The sequence below is a fragment of the Myxocyprinus asiaticus genome, chromosome 36 (assembly GCF_019703515.2).
Source record: "Myxocyprinus asiaticus isolate MX2 ecotype Aquarium Trade chromosome 36, UBuf_Myxa_2, whole genome shotgun sequence".
Lineage (NCBI taxonomy): Eukaryota > Metazoa > Chordata > Actinopteri > Cypriniformes > Catostomidae > Myxocyprinus > Myxocyprinus asiaticus.
This window is the reverse complement of record NC_059379.1, coordinates 18,340,522-18,364,037: the sequence shown is the minus strand read 5'-3', so window position 1 is coordinate 18,364,037 and position 23,516 is coordinate 18,340,522. Positions and strand designations below refer to the sequence as shown.

Below are 23,516 nucleotides of genomic sequence, written 5' to 3'. Positions count from 1 at the left end.
CTAGGATCAAGTGGCCCTAAAGCAGGGCTATTAGAAAAGCACCCTTAGCATAGTAAAGACTGCAGGCACTGACAGATCACAATGAGAATATTCAGTAATATCAGATAATTTTCAAAACATTTTGACCTAATATTCATTCACCAATGCTTGACAGCCACAGAGATTAAATTATGACAATTCATGTATCTTTAATCAGATTAAAAAATTAATCAATCAAATGAATATTTTAGAACAACTGTAAATGTTATTAGTGAGTCATATTTTCCTTTTTGTGTCCTTAGATTATTTATATGGAATCAAAAAGTAATTTGTCTAATGGGGCACACAGCGAACATCTGATGGAGAATTCACATGCTCAGTTACAGTATAAAATGGCGGTGGGGGTGACATGGCATGGGGCATTGTAAATTGGACACTCACATCAAAACAACAAATTCCCCAAACCCTAAGCAAGAAATGCTGTACATTGTGAGAGGGGGGTTGCACATTCCTTTCAATGTAAAGGGGAAGCCATTCTTGGAACAAGTGGGTGTTGTCAGTGTGTGAGCCAATAATGGCCAAGCACTTGCACTTTGAAACATTACTATGATAAATTATGGTATGTCAGTCCTGTGTGAAGAGAAGCCATATGATAGGGCTTCTGGTAAAAAGTAGCATAATATTTTTTGCTTTTACAATACTTTGAAGCATAATTTATTTAAAATGTAATTTAAACTTAACCTGTTCATCAGAGGCTGAGATTAATTAAACAGTTGTTTGCTGTTATTGTTGTATTACTTTCTGATGTTGTCTGATGTCTCATTGTAAATTGTGAATTAATTGTATTATTTTATTTAAATATATGCTATGCTCTATATATACACAATATATATATATATATATATATATATATATATATATATATAAAATTATTATTATTATAATGATATTATATAATATAATAATGATATAATAATTGGGTTAGGTGCAAGCTCCAGAAATTGGATTAAGCCTATATAAAACAGATTCAAAAAGGAAATTGGTGGCAAACTGCCAAATTGTCAATGACATATTGATTTAGCTCCAGCTGTTTTTCCTGAAATACTATCACTAAGTCATATAACTATATGTTCCAAAGCCTTATCTGCTGCAGCCATTATAGTGACCAGCTTGTAGAAGCTCAAACCAGTTTAACATTTAGTCCTTGCTACCTTATCTTTACAACTGTGAATGGGAGTACTGAATATTGCAAAACATATGCAGCTGTCCCTGATTCTTTCTCTGAAATACAGCGTTATCTTCTCTTATCCTGTTAGCCTCCTATTGTCTGAGGACAGACTTCACCAATCCTTTGACTAAATAACTATATTATATCTAATATATATCTACTATTGCTATAGATATATCATCACTATGGCAATCATTGTAACACAAAGGCTGATACACAGACCCTTCAGTTAGTCTATTGGTAGGCTGTAAACACAATGAACCTTACAATTCTCAAGAAGATGATTAAATTATGTTAAACATCTAGCATGATGACATCACTAAATATAGTGCACTATATATACTTCCATTTAATTGTTCCTAGGGTTTTAATGTTTGAATAGCAACTGTATTTTGCAGTCTTGTCTAAAAAAAACCATTAGTGTCCCAGGTGTACAAATGTTTATGCTGGTTCATCAAAAGCCAGAATAGAAAAAAGTAGATCCAAGCATCACAGATTTGTATTTTCATGCCAAGCACCCGCTCTACAGCTTATTAGCAGAGTTTCTGCAGGATTTTGGAATTGATTTCTGACACACAAGTTACGCATGAAAAAGCAATGACGAGAAGACTGTCTATCTCGGATGACATGTTTTCTGCAAATACACCCTCAGTAGCTTGTGGTTAATATTTTCTTGTTTTTTCCAGCAAACCTAGGGCCATTTGTACCTGGATCCATGGGGGTCATTCCTAATCTTATCTTCTGTGCAGGGTCCATCGGGGTAATGTAAGGTCAGTGTAAAGGTTAGGTACTCGAAATCAGCACATCGCTATACCCCCATATTCAATAGTTTATGTTGTAAGGAAAATGGAGAGGACCTGAATGCACAGAGTATATTTACATTTATTCATTTAGCAGATGCTTTAATCCATTGCAATTTACAAATGAGGAATACAGCAAAAAGTGATTCATCCTAAGGAGGCAATAATATGAAAGATGCTGCATTACAAAGTTTCAAATTGCTCAGAGAAGTACAACTAGAGAGGAAGGTGAGAGACAGTGAAAGAAGAGAGTTTTTAAGAAAACAGTTAGTGTATTAGTAGATATTATGATGATATATTAAAAAGGGCTGTACATAAGAAAACAGAAAAAAATCAACCGTAGTTGATTTCAAAACCTATAGCAGTTTTGGTTTTATTAGGTTCCTTACAAAGCTAGTCATGCTGCTGTAAGTGAGGGAAAATAGGGGCACGGGGGAGGGGCTTAATTTAATGCAAGTCTATCAGATGCTCAGCAGGACAGGAAATAAGGGCCTTCTTGGTTTATTGGTGTATGTAATAAAAAGTTGTTTTTGTTAACACATTAAAGCATTAATTAATTAATTAAGAAAGAAAGAAAGAAAGAAAGAAAGAAAGAAAGAAAGAAAGAAAAGAAAAAAGAAAGAAACAGTAATGCACATAATAAATCTAATAAATGAATGTAGTAATCGGAGATTCAAATTTATTATTATCATTATTAGGAATACGAGAATAATTATTAACAAGATTTATTATTATTATTATTATTAATAATATTAATAATAATAATGATAATTATTATTACTACTAATTATAATCTGATCTTATTAAAATATATCTTATTAATATGAAGAAGTAAAAGATTCAAAAGTAGCGCGAGGCTTTCCTCCCTCTTGACACGCAGTGACCTTCTTACTGCTCACGCGACATCAAACACGCCGCAGCATTTTAAAGCGCGAGACGGCATAAGCGCTGTCACTTTTAACGCGGAACGAGACAGGCTTACGAGTTCCCAGCGTCTCGTTCATCTGTCCCCCTTTTCGTTTCCCCTTTCCACCTCGTCGACAACCCATCATCCTTTAATTTTTTCTCTTTTTTACATCGTACCGTCACTTACATAGCCTCTTATCGACATGTACCGTTATTTCGGGGAGCTTCTGATGCGCGGAGCGGGCAATGCTCTGGCCTCGGGATGTGTCGAGTCCGCTCTGCCGGCTTCCTCGTCTTTACTGAGGGTGCGTCACTACTGCGATGCCGCCAACAAGGAAGACGACCCGAACTTCTTCAGGATGGTGGAGGGCTTCTTCGACCGAGGCGCTGCTATCGTCGAAAACAAACTGGTGGAGGATCTAAAGACCCGGGAGACGCCGGAGCAGAAGAGACACCGTGTGCGGGGAATCCTCAGGATCATCAAACCCTGCAACCACGTCCTGAGCGTGTCTTTCCCCATCAAGAGAGACAACGGAGAATGGGAGGTTATCGAGGGTTACAGGGCGCAACACAGCCAACACAGAACTCCCTGCAAAGGGGGTAAGATATATTTCTTTTATTCATTGTGCAATTATAGTGCATAACAGTTCAGTTTGCACGTGTTTTGCGCATCAAGATGTTTCAAAGTAGTTTGTTGATGCAGCTGTATTATCAGACGGACATTCGTACTGACAGGGGTTTAAGGGTTTAAACGTGATTTGACTAGCACCCCACTCTCAATGTCAAGTCAAACAGGCACACCTTGCACCTGTTCAGGGGTGTGTTTTACATGAGGAGAGCAGCCACTGGGCACAAGGGTAAATGTCTTCCTTGTGTGTTTTGGCTTGCTACTTCTGTGTTTGGTTATGTGTGTTTAACTGTTTTTTTTGTTTTTACCAGAATATGCAGCCTGATTGACACGTTTATAAGTCAAGGATGCCAACAGGCCAGTTTCAACTGTGTATGCTAACTTGCAACTGATTTTGCCCTCATGCCAAACAAGGGTAACATGTTGTATCAAGTCACCTTTGTGTTTTAACTACAGACATGCTCCCTTTGGCTTCAACATAAATGAAAGGATCATTCATGTCATTTCCATTGTGTAGTTAAGTAAACATTTGCCTGGGTGTGTTAGGTGCTATGGGGGAGGTTTATGTACAATCTAATAATGTGATTTGTAAATGTTGTCTGTGAGATGGGAATTTAGGAAATATCCATACCTATTTACTGCAACTCAAGTCTGCAGTGCTATGAAAAATGTACAATGAAAAGGAGTAACGCCCAAATTGAGACACATCTCTGGTTGTAAATCACCCGAGACCCACAGCATCCTATTCATTCTTAACAGCTGCAGTGGGCCTAGAGGTGGGAGCAGGGTTTTTCTTGAAATAGCAGATGTTAAGGAATGGTGGTCATCAAAAGATGGAGCCCATGCAGTGTGGGTGGGGAAGATGTCACTGCAATGCTTTGTGGGTGATTTGTGGGATGGCATGGTGACATTTCTATGTAAAATCCAAGGCCGAATTCTCTTCCCAGTCCGCCACTGCCGGTCTGTATTTGTTGTCTTTATTACGTTAATGCTTTCAAAGTTCATGTCCGTGGCTGGTCAGTGTAACAAGCAATTTTTTCTGGTTCCACTTGAAGGGGTAGTTCATCCAAAAAATGTAATTATTTCATCATTTACTCACCCTCATGCCATCCCAGATGTGTATGACTTTCTTCTGCAGAACACAAACAAAGATTTTTAGAAGAATATCTCATCTCTATAAGTCCATATAATGGCTCTAGGAAGTGCAATCAATCTTGAAATCATGATAGTGCCTGGAGACTGCAATGGCAAGATTTGTTTTCTGTTTTTTGAAAACTTAAATGACACTTTACGAACTTCATCAATGTGATCCTGACAAGACCAGTGCTAATAAGCGTCTCAGTGCAAGAATTTTTTTACGAATTTAACAAATTGTTTTCTCATCACAAAACAATGCCCACTAAACCTACTAAACTGATGTAATTCTTTCTGTGCTTGTTCATAAAGTATGTTTCTTGTACTTAAAGGTGCTGTTTTAAGTATTTTGGGAATACCACTCAAGAAATGTTCCTACTACTTGAGAGTGGCGAAGCTAGGGGTGGGCTGTTAGACCCAGGACTTCAAAGAGTATTAGAGATTATTTTTTGTACTTCAAATATGCTTAAATTCTGTTTTCTGAAAGTGTGAAAGAACTGTATGGATGCGCCACCTTTCTGTTGCTAAGGAAAATTTGGAGAGAAAAAAATGTGGGCGAAAATTTGCCCCATACATTTTATTGAGGCCCACCCAAAAGTAATTTCCTGGCTACACCCTTGCTACCTGACAGATATCACTGAAATAAGTATCCTGTGGAAGGATGAATCGGAAAACTTGACAATAAAAAATCCTCTCTTTTGTATGAATAGGTTTGCTTAAATTTTGCTGACGGGCTTCTGGAATGGCAGAAATGAACAAATCAGCAAAATTTTACTTGCAGCACTTGTAATCATTCATTTGACAAAGACCCTTGTTCTCGGTGGCTCTAAGACTATCACTTTGACATCTATGCATAATAGGGAAGATTAGGTACAAATTACAAAGTGCAAGAGCAATTCAGTCACAATGCTTTTAGGCTTCACCTTCAGAGGAAGGAGGCATATGAAGGCTTGGCTGTAGTTGTACTCGGTCAGTAAATGGGTAATTTTTGCATTTCATCATCCGTTAGCGAAAGTCATGCACGAGAATGTCGGAGTCATTGAATTAACAGAAAGTTATTTGCCTTGTAGCCTCTTTGTGCAAGAGTAATGGTAAGAAAGGATTTCATAAATCAGACTCGTGCAGAATTGTGTTCCTAAATGCACATCCTGGTTATGATAAAGAACATTTGAATCTCAGATAGGATTGCTAGGTGGAGCTGAAGGAGATACTGTCCAGGTTTCCTGTGTTTTTTTCCTGTTCATTGGATACTGTAGGAAATCTGTGCTGAGTCATACCTCTCCTCAAGAGCCCCCCCCCCCATTCTTTTTCTGTCCCTCCCTCCCTGTGTGTTTAAACGAAGACCATTTCCACTAGTGGGAAAAACACTTGCAACAAATTGATTCTTGTTCTTTGGCATAGTCTATCTCTGATGGCCTGTATGTTGCTTTCTCAATATTATGAATATTAAATATGAATGAACTTAAGAGCGCATCATTTCACTGCTTTGGGCCAGACAGTGTCATATGTGTTTACAGAAACATTACAACCTAATGCAGTCATTGAATGTTGCAAGGTATTCATCATTAATTTGGTCTCATTTTCTAATATGTTTTTGGGGGATGACAGTTTAATTTATGTTTATTGTAAATGGCTGAATGTGTCTGCCAAGTGTGTGGCAGTGTGTGCTGGAGAATGACACACTTGTTCACACAATCAATCAGCATTCATGGTGCAGCCTGACTTGGTGGAGAAGGAGATTGTAGAAGTGAGTCATATTGCAGCCAACACACACACACACACACACACACACACACACACACACTCCTTCAGCACATGTGACATTGATATACCTTTTAGGTACAAAATGGTCTTTCTTTTTATAGTTTTTTTTATCTTGCATATTTTTGATCATTTAATTTTGTACTCCCCTTTAATAGTTAGGGTTCACAGTCCTGGAAAACCAGGCTTGGAAAATTCATGGAAATGAATAAAATCATAAAATATATGGGTATTTCTTGAGTGAATTTACATTTATAGCTGTCTACATGCTCAGCTATAAAATATTTAATTGGTCTTTTTTTTTATTTGTTTTTATTTATAATTTTAATTATTTGTTTTTTAAAATCCTTATTCAGTAATTACAATTAACCAGAAAATGAATTTGTCAAAATGTTTGAGAACCAATGTGTGTGCTTTTTTTTTTATCTTGTGTATCATTAAACATGTTGTTCGCCCCTTTATAGTGTTATTTTCTTTGATCTTCCATAATGCATATAATAACAAATTACCCTTTGACACAGATCAGTTATAATGAACATCCACTTGCAAACTTGATTTACTCGTTGCTGTGCAATTCTACAAAATAGCTTGCTTTTTAGTTTATATTTTGCATAAATATTCATTGTTACATAATAGGACACACAGTTTGACATTAAATCATCGTGTGCTCAAAACAAACAAAACAGCACTAGCAAGACCTAGCCCATATGTTGAGAATGCTTTATCAGACATAAACTCTCTGTGCCCTTTGAGGTCACTTCTCTGCTGAATTTAGGAAACCTACAGTAAACACCAGTATTTCTAGAAGAGAGTAATGCTGGCACCTGTCCTAATGGAGTGTGACCAGAGCACACAAGTTGAGCTGGAATTTTAGCAGCATAGCACGAAGACATGACCTGTGTCACGTGATCTACTGGGGGAAAACAATAAGAAAAAGGTGTCAAATGTGTTATATCGCAGTTTATTAATAAACAGCATTATTTGATATTTAACTACACTTTATTAATACCTTGTTGTTTAGCAGTTTTGAGAGTTGTTTTTGTCTGCAAAAAGCTTTAGAGTAGTTCATTTAAGTCAGCAAAACTGAGAAAGACTCTGTGTAGCTTCAGAGTATCTCTTTGTTTAAACACCATTTTGATTGTCATTGGTGTTTCTGATCCACATTAGTCTGTAGACAGAGTTTTTTCTGGCTCAGAAATGGTCTTCGGTGGTGGCTGACATATATGGTCATCCACATACTCAAAGTTGGTTTATTACATAATTGCAATCAATTTATAACATAATTATTTTATTGTATTTAATTTTTACATTTTATATACAGCAAGTTATTTTTCATCATATAAAATTCTGGAATTTTTTACTTTAAGGTGCTATGTCAAATTTAGTGAACTTATAGAAATAAGGTGTTAATTTCATTAGGACTAGTGCTAATATTCTTACTGTACCAATGAGTAGACCACTTTTTTTATATTCCATAACAGATATTATTTTCCTTTTATCAGGCTCTTAATAATTTAAGTAATCTTAATATCTTAAGGCAAACAAGGCCAGTTTATTTCCTAATATCAAACATAATTCAAACAGAACATATTATTTTTTCAAATAGATTAATATAAAACTATAAAATTGTCAAAATACCACCGTCACTATTACTACTATAAATTCGTGATTATTTTTAGTGAAGGTGATGATGTGTAATTTGACAAACTTTTATTTTGACGCATGACACAGTGTTGTCTCTTTTTCCCGTCAGCGCTGTTTATAATGTCGGGGCTGTCTACTGTTTGAGAGGTTTGACTTCCTCCATGATGCTTTAAACTAGAAAATTCTCAGTAGATTTCAAATGGGTGGCAGAAGTTTTGTGGTCTGGCACGATATCGAGGAAAGCCCGGTCGATGTGCACGCGCTTCAGAGATACAGTAGGTTAGAGAAGAGCGTATCATGCATGAGTGGTTCTGTGATGGCTTGCGCCATACTCGTGTGAAAACCAGGCTTCAATCACAAACGCGCATCAGATGAGAAGCAAACTGAAATTTTCATTGCAGGAAATACCCTGAGTAAAGATCTGCCCAGCCTTTTATAACCAATTGACTTCTGTTATGGCTGTGGTTTTAGTTCAGTTTCAAGGGTCTTTTGCTTTTCTTTTGCAGGTATCCGATACAGCATGGATGTGTCTGTGGATGAGGTTAAAGCTTTGGCCTCTTTGATGACATACAAGTGTGCTGTTGTGGGTAAGTTTCATGTTGTTTTGCCAAACGTGAAAGTGGAGTCATCTTTCAAGGTCTAATCTTGATATATTGCTGAGTTGCACACTTAGTTGTTCTGATCTCTCCATTTGACTCAAATACATTATTAATACATAAATTAATCAAGTCATTGAGTTTTTTTTTGTTTTTTGAAAATTCTTCGGCCTCCTAAAGCCTCAGATATTACAGGTAATTTATCCTCTTTTAGATGTACCGTTTGGTGGAGCTAAAGCTGGAGTGAAAATCAACCCCAGGAATTACTCTGTAAGTACACAACATGCACTTACAGGAAACACTCTGAGCACACAGGCCGTCTCTCTCAATCTTCATGATCCTGAAATAGCTCCTTTATTATCTCTCTGGGCTGTGTTTGCCTTTTTCATGGGCTCAATGAAGGGGAAACTCAAATCGTGTCATGAGTCTTCGTTTCTCATGTTCGTGGGCCATTCTCTGAATGCATCTACCCATTACTATTTCAGTTTAGTTTCAGGCATGTAAAGTTCACAGTATATAGACATTCTATAAAATATAGATCTTCTCTTTTGTTTTTGTTCATTGTCTGTCCATGTGTTTTCATGTGCAGTTATAATCGAGCTACAGCATGTCTTTGCATGGTTGAGCTACAGTCTTCATATGTCTGTCCAAGTATACATGGCGCAATGCATAATTGAATATTTGAAGGAATTCATGTCGCGTGACACCTCTGTCTTTCAGAGCGTGCACACAACGTGGAGGCCAGTTATTGTCCAATTAACGTGTGTACATTAAGTTATGTAGGTCTGTTTGTCTGAGTTTGCACAAAACAGGCTGATTCGATTTCAGTCAGACTAAAGCATTCACATATTTTTGTTTTAGTCTTTCTGAAATCAAAGTTTTATGTGCAAGCGTACTGTGTGTTCAGTCTTGGGTTTTCTCCCTTTGAACCTCATATTGCTTCAGGGAGGAGTGAATGTATTTCCATATCTCCTGTTACTTCCACTTCCATAGCTGTCTGTAAACTTAATTGTTATTGCTGTGTTCTGATAATGGGTTTTGCATACTTTTAAAAATTTTAATATTTAGCATTTTTTTTCATCATCTGCATTTAAGGTTCCACTATAAATCTGACAATACTTTGAAAGATTTTCATATTTTTTTTTTCCTGTTTAGCCAATTTGAGATAACGTGCTATTTTTTGAAAGTCAGGCACATAACATGGTTTTTTATATGCTTTTATGGTTGCCAGACATTATAAAAGGTAATAAAACACCCATTCTTTATCTATTTTAAGCTTACTTGTTTATTCAGAGTTACAACAGACTGCCCTTTTTGATTTTCCACCCAGTATCAGATGTTTGGCACTGAATAGGCACTCCTGTTTACTTTTCCTTATTCTTTTTTTTCCTTGTTTAGGATAATGAGTTGGAGAAAATCACAAGAAGATTCACCATTGAGTTGGCCAAAAAGGGATTCATTGGTAAGTTATAGGGATGCCCCGATACTGGTATCGGAATCGGATCCGAAACCGCACTCATGTACTTGTAATAATGCTCAGATACCAAAAACCGATACCATCAGACGTACGAATGTCATTACGTAAACATTCATCGCACAGATTAAAATCACGTCATGTCCTAGTGAGATTATTTAACAGCAAAAGCTGCGATTTATTGAGAGAAATAGATCGTTTGCACATGCAGTGTTTTAAATGTTATGTGCAGGTGTTGTGCAGGCATAGATACACAAACTGTTCATACCTTTAGAGGTCCTTGGCTCATACACGGAAGACACTATTATGAGCATTGCATGCTCTGTTTGTTGCAGATGACAGCAGGCAGAGTGCTATTTTACTTTTTAGCATGAGTCATATACAGACTACATATTTATTTATATATTAGATTTTTGCGGTTTAATAATCACTGTGATTCACGTAGCGACCGGCTTTTCCAGATTGGGAATCTGCCAAAATCACGTCAGAACTCCTTGGTCTAACGACACAGAAACACTTAAAAATAAAAGCTCCGCCAAAATAAAACCTCAATTTAAATGAAAGGAGTATGACAGAAATAGATCACTACTGTATAGTTATGTAATATTCACTGTTATACTATTACTACTAATAATAAATCAATAGGAACTGTATTATATTTAAGCAATATCTCACATCTGATGCTCAATTATGCAGCACTTTATCTGACAAAAATAATACAATTTCATGTTGAAAATTAATTGTTATACTTTCATTTGATTAAAGTTTTAATTTATTTATTTATTTAAACACAATTTTGATGATAAAATTTGATTTAAAAAAAACAGTTATCGGAGTCCGTATCAGCGAGTAATAAAAAAAAAAGTATTAGTACTCGTACTCGTTATCAAAAAATGGTAACGGAACATTCCTAGTAAGTTATATTGATACTTTTGTTGCTCTTAGAATGCTAAGCAAATGTTAGCACATTTTATGCATAGCTCCTGGGTTCCTGCAGGACAACTGGTAGAACATTGCATGATTCCCAGGGAACACACAAAGTGATAAAATGTATACCTGGCTTGAATGCACTGTAAGTCACTTTGGATACAAACATCTGCTAAATGCATAATCATTAATATAAATGTAGCTCAAATGAAACCACATTGAGGTATCCAGGCACCAAAATAATAAACAATGTATATATCTGTGATTACATTAATAAATCCCTTAATCATAGTTTCCTTTATGGTCTTAGCAGATGGGTTCTCACTAAAGTGTAGTACAAGAAAGATGTTTGTCATTATTGGTTAAGCACTATGTGATATTACTGCATTGCAACAAATGAGGAGATATCAGTACATCCTGATAGACTACTTAACTGTACTTCACTTGCCTTTTCTATCAACCCGGAAGAGTTTCTGTACTTCAGTGCTGTTAGGAATAAGCCCTGATGCCTGCTCCCCTGCCCCCTCCGGAGCTGTTTTTAGAAATGTAGTCAGGGTGCAAGGCTGTCCACATTGCTGTTTATCTGAATGCCTGCGTGTTTACCCTGGCCAAAGCGGCCGGCACTTGGGTGGGGGGATGGGTTCACTGCTCTCACATTGTCAAAGTGGGCACTAAACTCCAATAAAACAATACAAGCTTACTCAGATCATTTATAGTAAAAATTGAGCTCCATTGCATTTTATCTTGAAATATTGTAACAAATGTACAAAAATGTTTTGATCAAGGTAAATTTAGCATGCTTCATGAGAACAGATGTGAAACTAGAGTCTCCCTTGTGCTTGCTCACATGACCACCATCTGCATTAAAAAAAAAAAAAAAAAAAAAAAAAAACAATATATAATTTTTTTTAAATATTTTATCCCCTTTTCTCCTCAATTTGGAATGCCCAATTCCCACTACTTACTAGGTCCCCGTGGTAGCGTGGTTACTCACCTCAATCCGGGTGGCGGTGCACAAGTCTCAGTTGCCTCCGCTTCTGAGACAGTCAGTCTGCGTATCTTATCACGTGGTTTGCTGTGCATGACACCGTGGAGACTCACAGCATGTGGAGGCTCATGCTATTCTCCGCGATCCACGCACAACTTACCACGTGCTCCATTGAGAGCGAGAACCACTAATCGTGACCGCGAGGAGGTTACCCCATGTGACTCTATCCTCCCTAGCAGCCGGGCCAATTTGGTTGCTTAGGAGACCTGGCTGGAGTCACTCAGCACACCATCTGCATTCAATCTCTTATAGCTGGCAAGTTGTAATAAACATCACCTTCTCCTCACCCCTTCTTCCTGTACTTATTTTCCCTTCTGTCTAATTCTTGCCATTCAGGACCTGGTATTGATGTACCCGCCCCTGACATGAGCACTGGTGAGAGGGAGATGTCCTGGATTGCTGACACCTATGCTAACACTATTGCCCACACTGTAAGCAACTTTCCATCACTCATGACTCCTTATTAAATTATTAACTGCACCATATACCCATTAAACTCCCTCTGACATGTCTTCAAAATTTCAATTGTATGTGAATGTCCTGCCTCTTTCAACAAAAGTGAAAGGTTACAAAGCACATACAATGGGGTTCAAAATTCTAAGACCACATTTAATCCTGGAAATAAAAAATACGTTTTGGGATTTTTAAGAAAAATGATGTAGAATGAGTAAGACATATTTAATATTCTGCCCTATTTTTTAGGTCACTAATGAAATAAAAGCACATTTGTGACAATGACCATGTTAACTCCTTTGTACAAAAGGTCAGATTTTATTTGCTTTTAAAGCACAAAGATGCCCTTTGGAGTATTTGCAAATCATACTGGGATAACATGGATCATCAGGTTTTGCACAAATTTGTGGACATTATATTAAATTATTATGCGGATAATATAATTTGTTTTGGAAAAAACCTGTATTAAATTAGAACGATAAAAAAAAAAAAAAGAAGTGGATGAAGTGAACTCAGACTTTTGAACCTCACTGTACTTAGAAGTGTATTTGAGCAATAAATGCAACAAACAACAGTCCACAGAGATTAATCAATAAGCTTGTATGTAAGGAGTAGAGTTCTTTCATCTTCTTGTAGCTTTATCAGCAAACATTGTTTCTCCATCTCTAATAATGTAAAGCCTATCTATACAACACACTGTGCAATAGTTGCCTTTGTGCCCCAATAAACTGAAAATTTAGACCCTGATTTCCATGTAAAATTGCAACGAGACTTCTTTCTGATATATATATATATATATCACACACACACACACACACACACACACACACACACACACACACACACACACACACTGGCAGCCAAAAGTTTGGAATAATGTACAGATTTTGCTGTTTTGGAAGGAAATTGGTACTTTAATTCACCAAAGTGGCATTCAACTGATCACAAAGTATAGTCCGGATATTACTCATGTAAAAAACAACACCATCACTAATTGAAAAAAGTCATTTTTGATCAAATCCACACAGGCCTCATTTCCAGCAGCCATCCTTCCAACACCTTATCCTTGAGTAATCATGCTAAATTGCTAATTTGGTACTAGAAATTCACTTGCCATTATATCAAACACAGTTGAAAGCTATTCCATCTGGTTCGTTAAATGAAGCTTAACATTGTCTTTGTGTTTGTTTTTGAGTTGCCAAAGTATGCAATAGACTGGCATGTCTTAAGGTCAATATTAGGTCAAAAATGGTAAAAAAGAAACATCTTTCTCTAGAAACTCATCAGTCAATCATTGTTTTGAGGAATAAAGGCTATACAATGCTTGAAACTGCCAAAAAAATGAAGATTTCATACAAAAGTGTCCACTACAGTCTTCAAAGACAAAGGACAACTGGCTCTAACAAGGACAGAAAGAGATGTGGAAGGTCCAGATGTACAACTAAACAAGAGGATAAGTACATCAGAGTCTCTAGTTTGAGAAATAGATGCCTCACATGTCCTCAGCTGACAGCTTCATTGAATTCTACCCGCTCAACACCAGTTTCATGTACAACAGTAAAGAGAAGACTCAGGGGTGCAGGCCTTATGGGAAGAATTACAAAGAAAAAGCCACTTTTGAAACAGAAAAACAAAAAGAAAATACTAGAATGGGTAAAAAAAAAACAAAAAAAACAAAACAGACATTGGACAAGAGATAATTGGAAAAGTGTTATGGATCTTAACCCCACTGAGCTTTTGTGGGATCAGCTAGACTGTAAGGTGCATGAGAAGTGCCCAACAAGACAGCCACATCTATGGCAAGTGCTACAGGAAGTGTGGGGTGAAATGTCACCTGAGTATCTGGACAAACTGACAGCTGGAATGCCAAGGATCTGCAAAGCTGCCATTGCTGCACATGGAGGATTTTTTTGATGAGAACTCTTTGAAGTAGTTTTTTTTTTTTTTTTTCAAATTGTAATAGTAATTTTTCATGTTATCAATGTCCTGACTACGCATTGTGACCACTTTGGTGAATAAAAGTACCAATTTCTTTCCATAAGAGCAAAATCTGTACATTATTCCAAACTTTTGGCTGTGTGTGTGTGTGTGTTGATATGATTTTGCAAGTAGCAAAGAAAGAGTGAGGTCAGTGGAGTATGCCCTGAAGGCAGGAGGCTTTAAACTGCCCTGTCATTTCAAATACTGTTAAAAATCGTTCATAAGTCTTTCAATTCAATCCTGCAGTCACACTGTGTTGGGCGTGGTGCATGTGGTCAGGGTCATTGCTCTCTAGAGGGCTGTTTTTATAGGAAAGTCAATCCCTTTATGCAGTACTGGAACTGTCACCATTGCAACAGCATTACAAGTAACATTACCGTCTTGGTCTTATACTTTGAGATTGGAGTGTAATAGTATTGGAGTGTGGAGTAATAATATTAAAAGACATCCAGCTGAACTAATTCTGAAAGGACATGCATGGCAAGGAACTTTGGAGCAAACACATGTGTTTTGCCAAGTTAGGCACTGGAAAGGCAGGAGTCCAGAAAAATCCAGTCACATCCAAACATTACCGTGGCAACAACCTGACCACTGAAAACAACATCTTATGTAATGCTGTCATTTCTGTAGCTTTAAAGGGATAGTTCACCCAAAAATGAAAATTCTGTCATCATTTACGCTCTTGTTTTCAAAACCATATGACTTTATTTCTTCATGGAACACAAATGGAAATGTTAGGGAGTGACAGTCTCTGTCACTGTTTACTTTCATTGCATCTTTTTACCATGCAAAGAATTCTGCCTAACATCTCCTTTTGTGTTCCATGGAAGAAAGATAGTTGTATGGGTTTAGAACAATACAAGGGAGAGTAAATGACACCATCATTTTCATTTTTGGGTTAACTGTCGCTTTAATGTTAGATAACGGGCTGCAAGCACTAGTACAGCACACAGAGAAAATGTTTAGAGATCCACTTAGAAAGGACCTAGACACACAGTTACACCTAGGATATATAGCCTACCATGCATATGGAACCATATCTTCCCATGCACTGATAGTGTGACTTCTAGGAATTGTCACCTCGCTCACATTTGCTCTGTCCTGTTGGTTCTTGTTGACAAATGGACAACCTGAGCATTTCATAGCCCATTGCAGACTGATTGCTCCATGGTGTTGCTATTGGCACAGAGGTATTTTGTTTTAATTGTTTGTTGGGAATTGCATAAGAGTGTTCTGGGGCATTTGAGACGTGGACTGTGGAGAGCATTCCTGCAGGAGCTGATATGTTTCATACTGCAGGGAGACTTTCAGTCACTCTTCTACAAGGGAACAGTAAATGATTGATGATATCAGTGAACTGGAGCAAGTTTGAGTTTATTTAGGACATCAATCCCTGTTCACCGATACTGCAGTCTCGGCAGATTTGCATGAGCATAGACGCAGTCGAGGGACATGTTGTGTAAGCTTTGGCTAGTCGGACATACAAATTCATCTTGATTAAAAATCTAAGAAGTTATGAGATGTTGTGATCTCTCGTCTCAGCCCTGCAGATGTTTGATTATTATATAAAGAGGTAATTTTACAGAACAGCAGTTATGACTAGTAATTTTTTATCCTCGATAAATTCACAGTATGCCCACCTCTTCAGTCACCACTACACCTCTGGGTAGGTGGTTGCAACATCATCCGATTTTAGGGTCCCTCCACCTCCGCAATCCCAATTTAACCCCTGGATGTATGTGTGATTGAATGTATGAGGGAAACTAAGTTCTGTGATTAGCCATTTCTTTCGTTTTTTTTTGTTGTTTTTTTTTTACATTTGTATTCACCCTTTTTGCCTTAAAATTATTATTATTTTTTACACCACAGGACCATTTCAAGTGAATTATTAAAGTACAAATATTCCCATGTAGTCTCTTAATCAATATGGTTTTAAAAACTGCATGCATAATAATTCTAAAAAAAATGCAAAATACTGTTTTGAAATGTTTTAGATGGAGAATAGCGTGTCAACCTTTTTTGTGTGTCGTGTGTCGCTCTAGGATATCAATGCCCACGCCTGTGTGACTGGTAAGCCCATTAGCCAGGGTGGTATCCATGGGAGAATCTCAGCCACTGGACGTGGTGTCTTCCACGGCATTGAGAACTTCATCAATGAAGCCTCCTACATGAGCAAGCTGGGCCTGACCCCTGGATTTGCTGACAAAACCTTTATTATTCAGGTACATACACAGAGGACAACTGAAAATAACATGTTACATACAGTATATTGACTATAAAATGCATATGATATTAGCAAAGCAATGCAAAGTCATGGGTTCAATTCTCAGGGAACACTCAAACTGAAAATAATATGCCATTTAATGCATAAATCTTAAGTAAATTGAAAATAACTATACGTTAACTTTTTTTATTATTTTTTTTTTTTACAATATTTGGTTGATTGCCTGTAGTCTTTCTATAGCAGAAGGTAGTTGTTGGCAGTTCCCTTTATAATTAACATCACTGTTCAGTGTTGTGGACTTCTCATGTGCTGTTTTGCTGACCCAAAAAGGGAATTGTTAATCAAGTGTCAGCATCTAGTACAACTCTCGGTTCCCTTGAAATCATGTGCTGAATGGCTCCTTCAGAATGTACTGCAAAATCATGTACCCACACTGCATCCATACTGTACTGATATCCTCTCTAGGATTAAGACTCCGAGCCACATAAACCAAACCAAAAGTTGTTTTGTCTTTAGGTTCTGATGAAGTTCAGTCTTAATCACAATGTTTTCAGTGCAGCCCAGGCTCTGGGGGAAGGGCTTCTCATCAGTTGTTTCTCTGGGATTTCTGCCTCCTGAAAATTACATATTTTTTTTTAGATTTAATGTGTAGGGAGGGGATGAGAAGATGTCATTGTATTACGGATTTAAAATTGAGCAGAGTAAAGATGCCCTAGACATTGGTGTACAACAAAACCTCAGGAGAGAAGATGATTATATAATTCTGTTACACTCAGTTGGCATGAGTGCTTCCCTTTTTGCCCATTGCAATGTGACCAGCCATATACATTTCCTCTTTTGAGACTTGCATAGTCTTACTAGAAATAGTCTTTGATAAGATATAAAAAATAAATAAAATAAAAAAACAAATCTGAAAACTATAGAAAAAAAGAAAAGAGAAGCCAGTGCAGTTTGTGTTATGGTAATTCAAACCACATGGGGGAGCCACTTCCCCAACAAACAGACGGCTTGATGACATGGGATCTGGTGAATGTTCTCAGGATCATGTGCTAACCTTAATCACATTTTTATTTTGTTTCTTATTCTTTCTTATCCTATCATACAGGGTTTCGGTAATGTGGGTCTGCATTCCATGCGTTACCTTCACCGTTACGGCGCCAAATGTGTGGGAATTGCTGAGATTGATGGCAGCATCTGGAACCCCAATGGCATGGACCCCAAAGAGCTGGAGGACTACAAACTGGTTTGTAAAGGATCTATATTTACAATCAGCATTCTACAAACCTTAGTGGAGGATGCCCTTCTATAAATACCTGAACTGCCCTATGAATGTGCTTCTGCTTTCCTTTTAGCAACATGGCACCATTGTGGGCTTCCCCAACTCTCAGCCCTACGAGGGAAACATTCTGGAAGCACAGTGCGATATCCTCATCCCTGCTGCTGGAGAGAAACAGCTGACCAGGAATAATGCTCACAATATCAAAGCTAAGGTCTGACATCAACATCTTTCATTCAGATGGTCTGATTTAAAGCACACTACTTGTTAGCTGTCTGCTAACACTGAACATGGTAATTGTTACATGATGGGTCTGAGTAAATTGTTAGCTTCGGGCTCTTCTTGGCAAAATAATTTGCATAGAGCTGTCTGCAGTATGCTGGCATTAAATTTTAAATGAGATCTCCATGCAGTGATGCCATTTAGAAGAGGTCCATCATCACAAATTAGCTAGACCCCCTGAAGCTTTGAAGATTTGTGGTGCTGTGCTCCAAAATATAGGAGTTGGATAGAAATTTGTGTAAACATGGAAATTTTTATTGATTTAGATTATTGCTGAGGGAGCTAACGGTCCTACTACACCAGATGCTGACAAGATTTTCTTGGAGAGGAACATCATGGTCATTCCGGTAAAAGTGCTTTAAATGTTATATTCTTTCAAACTCTGTTGCCATACTTGAGGAAAATAGAAATTCTGGGAATTTGTAATGTGTCCATTCTGAGAGATAAGAAAATACTTTTTTCACCTATTCTAATTGCAGAATTGCATTGAGAGTAATGCACAAGCTAAATTCTTTTTAAATTCTTCGTTTGCTGTCCACTGACTGTGCACACTCTACTCTTCAACATGTAGGACATGTACCTGAATGCTGGAGGTGTGACAGTCTCCTACTTTGAGTGGCTGAAGAATCTGAACCATGTCAGCTATGGCCGCCTGACCTTCAAATATGAGCGGGACTCCAACTACCATCTGCTCAGTATGTGTTTAACCTTCATCAATGATTTTGTGCTTTCTAACAGCCCTGCTAGACATTCTCTCAGCTCCTATCATTCAAATAGAAGCAGCATGGAATCAATAATCCACTGCATTCAACATTGAGGTTTCACTGAATGTTTGTGCCAAAACATTGGAGAAATTATCCAGAAGTTGTTGTCTGCCATTATGCGTCATTATATCATCAGAATGTTTTCCGGTACACCCTCCATGTTCTTGTTTTTTTTCTTTTCTTGCATTCCTCCCTCCTTTTGTCATTTATTGTTAGTATGCAGACAGGCCTGAGAGCAGTGATCAGCAGGGTGTGACACTCTATCCTGCAGTGCAGTTTGTCCCACCCTTCAAATTGTGTGCTATATAGGTCACACGGCCCTAATTTTCACCCTGTAAAGGATTCAAGAATGGCAAAGGAGAAAGCTGGGACCGGCTTGACACAACATGTAGACATTTATTGTACATATACTTTTCATTGCCACACAGTAAGGCTTTTCAAACGTAACATTCAACGCACGTGCTGCTTTTCAGCAGACACGTTCAACATAATGTCACACACAAACACATCACTCATGCATCTCTCTCTCCCCATCTGCTGCTGTACCCTCTCCTCAAATACAACCACTGCCCCTCACTGGAATGCGAGACTGGTGTGGCACACAGGTGGAACTCGTTCAGCACTTATCTTCCTGGCCTCGCTCTGCCCGGACGCCGCTTGGCCCCGCCCTGCTCACCACACACCCTCTATTTTTTTTATCTCTCCATGGTTTTAGCAGTTTAATTGGTATCCAGACACCAGCAGCCTGCCAATCTATCATGAAAAGAGCCAGTTAATGTCATTTGCAGTAATTAGATGGAATGGAATCCAGAGTATTGATGTTACATATCATGAAAGAGATGTGCCATTGTTACACAAGTAACAAAATGACCCGTCATATAGCTGTAGTGCAATTTTCAGGGATACAAACGACTCCCTTTTCTGCGAAATTGCCATTTTTGAATCCAAAATATGTTTGAAATGTTTCTTGGACATAGCTCTGCTTATGCTTTTGTTTACATGTGTGAAACTGCAAGATGTCCATTGTAAGATAATTTTTCAAAATTGTAGGATTACATTTGTAGGCTTTAAACTTTCATTTAATAATTAAAATTAATAAAACTACTTTAACTTATACTTTCCACAAAAAAACAAAAAAAATCAATGGGAACATAGTATTCTGGGTAGGGTTGCACCAGCTGTGCATAAGTTCTCACGTAAGTTGGGATGTAAATTTCACACTAAGGGCTTAGTAACTACTAGTTAGTTTGTAACTGAGTCAGTGCTTAATTTGGTTGCACCACCTGTTCTTAAAGTACTCACTTTTTCAAAAGCATAGCCACAAGTCATAAACAATATGCATGTAATCATGATTTTAGTGTGATAAAATCACTTACTAAGTTGTTAGCCAATTGTGCATGATGATGTAATGCAACAAATCCTAAAGTTACTGTAAAAATTACAATTTAAACAACTTTACAGCTCAAATAATACATACGTTTAACAGAAGAATTAATGTTAGTGCTTTTATAAAATTATAAGCTTCACATTTCTGCCTTCAAACCCTCCAAACATTGGCCCCATTCACTTCCATTGTGTCTCACTGTAACTTTGATTTTTGCTTTTTTGAAAGAAAAGGAGGGACGAGTCAAAATTTATTTTTGTGGTAATCAACATTATGCCACAAATGCTGTGAACTGAGCTTAAATTGTATTGAACCTGGAAAATTAATTTAATGTTTAAAACATTGCCTATCTTCAGAATGTAAGTAAATTATATTAATTGTAGTTGATAATTCATTCTTGTACCCCCCTGACAAGCTTGTGCTCCAAAACAGCACATATACATCATTAAACATATGATGTCACACAAATCTGTTTAAAAAGGTTGATCTGTCATTAAATATCTGTTAATATTTTTTCAAGTGTCTGTGCAAGAGAGTCTTGAGAGGAAGTTTGGAAAGCAGGGTGGCCCCATCCCTATCGTCCCCACAGCTGATTTCCAGGCCCGAGTTGCTGTAAGTATCTATTCTGACTTTACCTTCTCAGCCTTGTGTATGTGTGCTTGACAGTTCTCCAAGATCTGCAATTTTTATTTGTCATATTAGGTTTACATATTGATCTGATGTGTCTTTCTCTGACATATAGGGAGCCTCTGAGAAGGACATTGTGCACTCTGGTCTTGCCTACACCATGGAGAGGTCGGCCAGGGTAAGTTCTCTTTTGCTGAGATTTCTTTAAAAAGTTTTGAATGCCATTAAACACATGAAACAGATGCCTATAGAGCACTCGTTTACACCGCATGTAAAATAACTCCAGGTAGAGCAGGGAACCACCCTCTTCTCCACCTCAGCTGGTTAATGATAACATGTGTTGTTGTGGAATCGATAAAATATATTTAACTGTTGTCCATAATGCTTAGCCCTAGCTTCAGGCTTTAAGTCTTTAGCATTCACTGGAGCTTGCTATCTTGCTTTGTTTCTGATTATCTATGCGCTATGCTTTTGTTCAAAAGCTTTTGTATAGAATGTAGTCAAACCGGTATTCATATTTTTTCCTTTGCAGCAAATTATGCGCACAGCGAACAAGTACAACCTGGGCTTGGACCTGAGGACAGCAGCCTATGTCAACGCCATTGAGAAGGTCTTCAAGGTGTACAGTGAAGCTGGCCTAACCTTCACATAAGTGACCTGAAATTCCCTCTGCAAAAAGACAAAAACATCCATTCTCTCTTGATTCTCCCTCCACAATCTTTTTAACAGATCAGAGTTTACATCAGGCTAACCCCACAAAGTCCCTGCTTTAATATAATGCCATCACTCTGTCATAGTCCAAAAACACCGTCCTCCTGAGTTTTCAAGAACTCTAAAGCTGTTTATTATATTCTGCGACTGCAGGTTTTACCGCTTTGCTCTACAGTTTTTAGCCTAAAGTCTCAAAACAGAATAAATCAGGTTTCTCAAGGGTCTTTTTAAAACATGTTTATTTTGTCCCTGATTTTTGTATTGATCTGTGGTTAAATAATGTGGTCCTTTGCAAAATGCAGCTGTAGTGCACAATTTTAAATGTCCGTTGATTGTTGTGTTGGCCCGACCTTGCTTCCTCTCACCTCAAAATCTCACAGCGTTCAACTTGTTGTGTTTTTGTCATTTGTCATGTAGCGGTAGGTTTTATTTTTTCTTATTGTTTGTTGTTGCAAACCAGTTAAATGGTTATCGATACAGTAATGAAATACAGCACTAAAGATGCCTTACACCTGTGAGCAGGAGCTTTATACTCAAGAGAAATTACATTTTGTCACTGTAATTCATGCAGTACATCACACAAAGAGAAACCCAGCCATTGTTTTTGTCTCCTCAGTGTTTTGTCCTAGAGATATAAGTTCTTGCTCAAAATTGTGCAGCACATTTTGGTACAGATTTTGTTTGTATCAATGGGAGTCTCTGTCCCCATAACTTGTAAAGATCTGTTCTGCTAGGTGTAAATGTGAGGCGAATGTTAAACCTAGAGGACCCAGCGCACTTATGCTTAAATGCGAGCACCGATTCTTTTACCAAGCTTGTGCATATCTGAAACTTAGTCTTGGAAATGTATAATGCCTTTTTTGTTGAGAATAAAAGAAATTATCATAATTCATCTTCTTTTTCTCTCTCTTTTAATCAGTCTCTGAATGTCACCAGAGAGCTTCATTTAGGTTATACATGGAAAAAACACAATTTTAAACCATACTCTGATGAATACAGAATTTTATTTGAAAGTTATTAGCTTACACATTGTCTGTTTCTAGCTGCTGGAGACACATATTGAATGTGCTGCCACAGAAAATCTGATTAAAAAAATGTGCTGTTTTGGAAAAGAGTTCATGTGCAAAAGCTTCCGAACTCATCCGAGCAGGTTCTTCCCGAAGGCCATAGCCTGATCAGCAGCCTTGTTGGCTGCAGTGTCAGTGGCAGCTTTGCCAATTATGCCACTCAACTGGTCGCCAACACCTGGAGACAGAACACATTGATCAGGGTGGAAATATGACTTTAATAAATCATTTGAAATGATTTCCCACAAAGATTACAGAAGGTTTGTGATCTTTCACTGATGGTAACATTTTACCTCCTGTTTTTGGATCCTTTGCACCTCCCTTTTTCAGGTCTTTCCCACCTCCGATCAGTGCTCCAACTTTCTCTTTGGCCACACCAGCTGATTGTAACATTTACAAGAGTTTATGACCTTCACTGTGCGTGTTGAATGTGTTGGGTAATTTTAGCAGTAAATTACTGCTACAATTAATCCACTTCATGCAAATAGTATCTAGCAAATGTTACTTTGGTTGTTTGGTGTACATGTTTAATTGTCAGGCAAATTTAATTCTGAATCCTTTAACTGGCAAAACAAGTTTAGATGCATTTTCCAAAGGGGTTAGGAAATATTTCTGACTTACCA

General features: G+C 37.6%; 1 protein-coding gene across 1 annotated transcript; it reads left to right on the top strand.

The window, feature by feature from the left end:
- Positions 1-2,928: 2,928 nt before the first annotated feature.
- On the top strand, positions 2,929-22,718 carry LOC127427264 (glutamate dehydrogenase, mitochondrial). Its single transcript, XM_051674754.1, has 13 exons — positions 2,929-3,513; positions 8,587-8,667; positions 8,891-8,946; positions 10,075-10,138; positions 12,462-12,556; positions 16,601-16,780; positions 17,888-18,025; positions 18,135-18,272; positions 18,607-18,687; positions 18,912-19,035; positions 21,009-21,100; positions 21,231-21,293; positions 21,648-22,718. Exons 1-13 carry the CDS (start codon positions 3,117-3,119, stop codon positions 21,765-21,767), a joined length of 1,629 nt encoding a protein of 542 aa, XP_051530714.1. The 5' UTR covers positions 2,929-3,116; the 3' UTR covers positions 21,768-22,718.
- Positions 22,719-23,516: the final 798 nt, after the last annotated feature.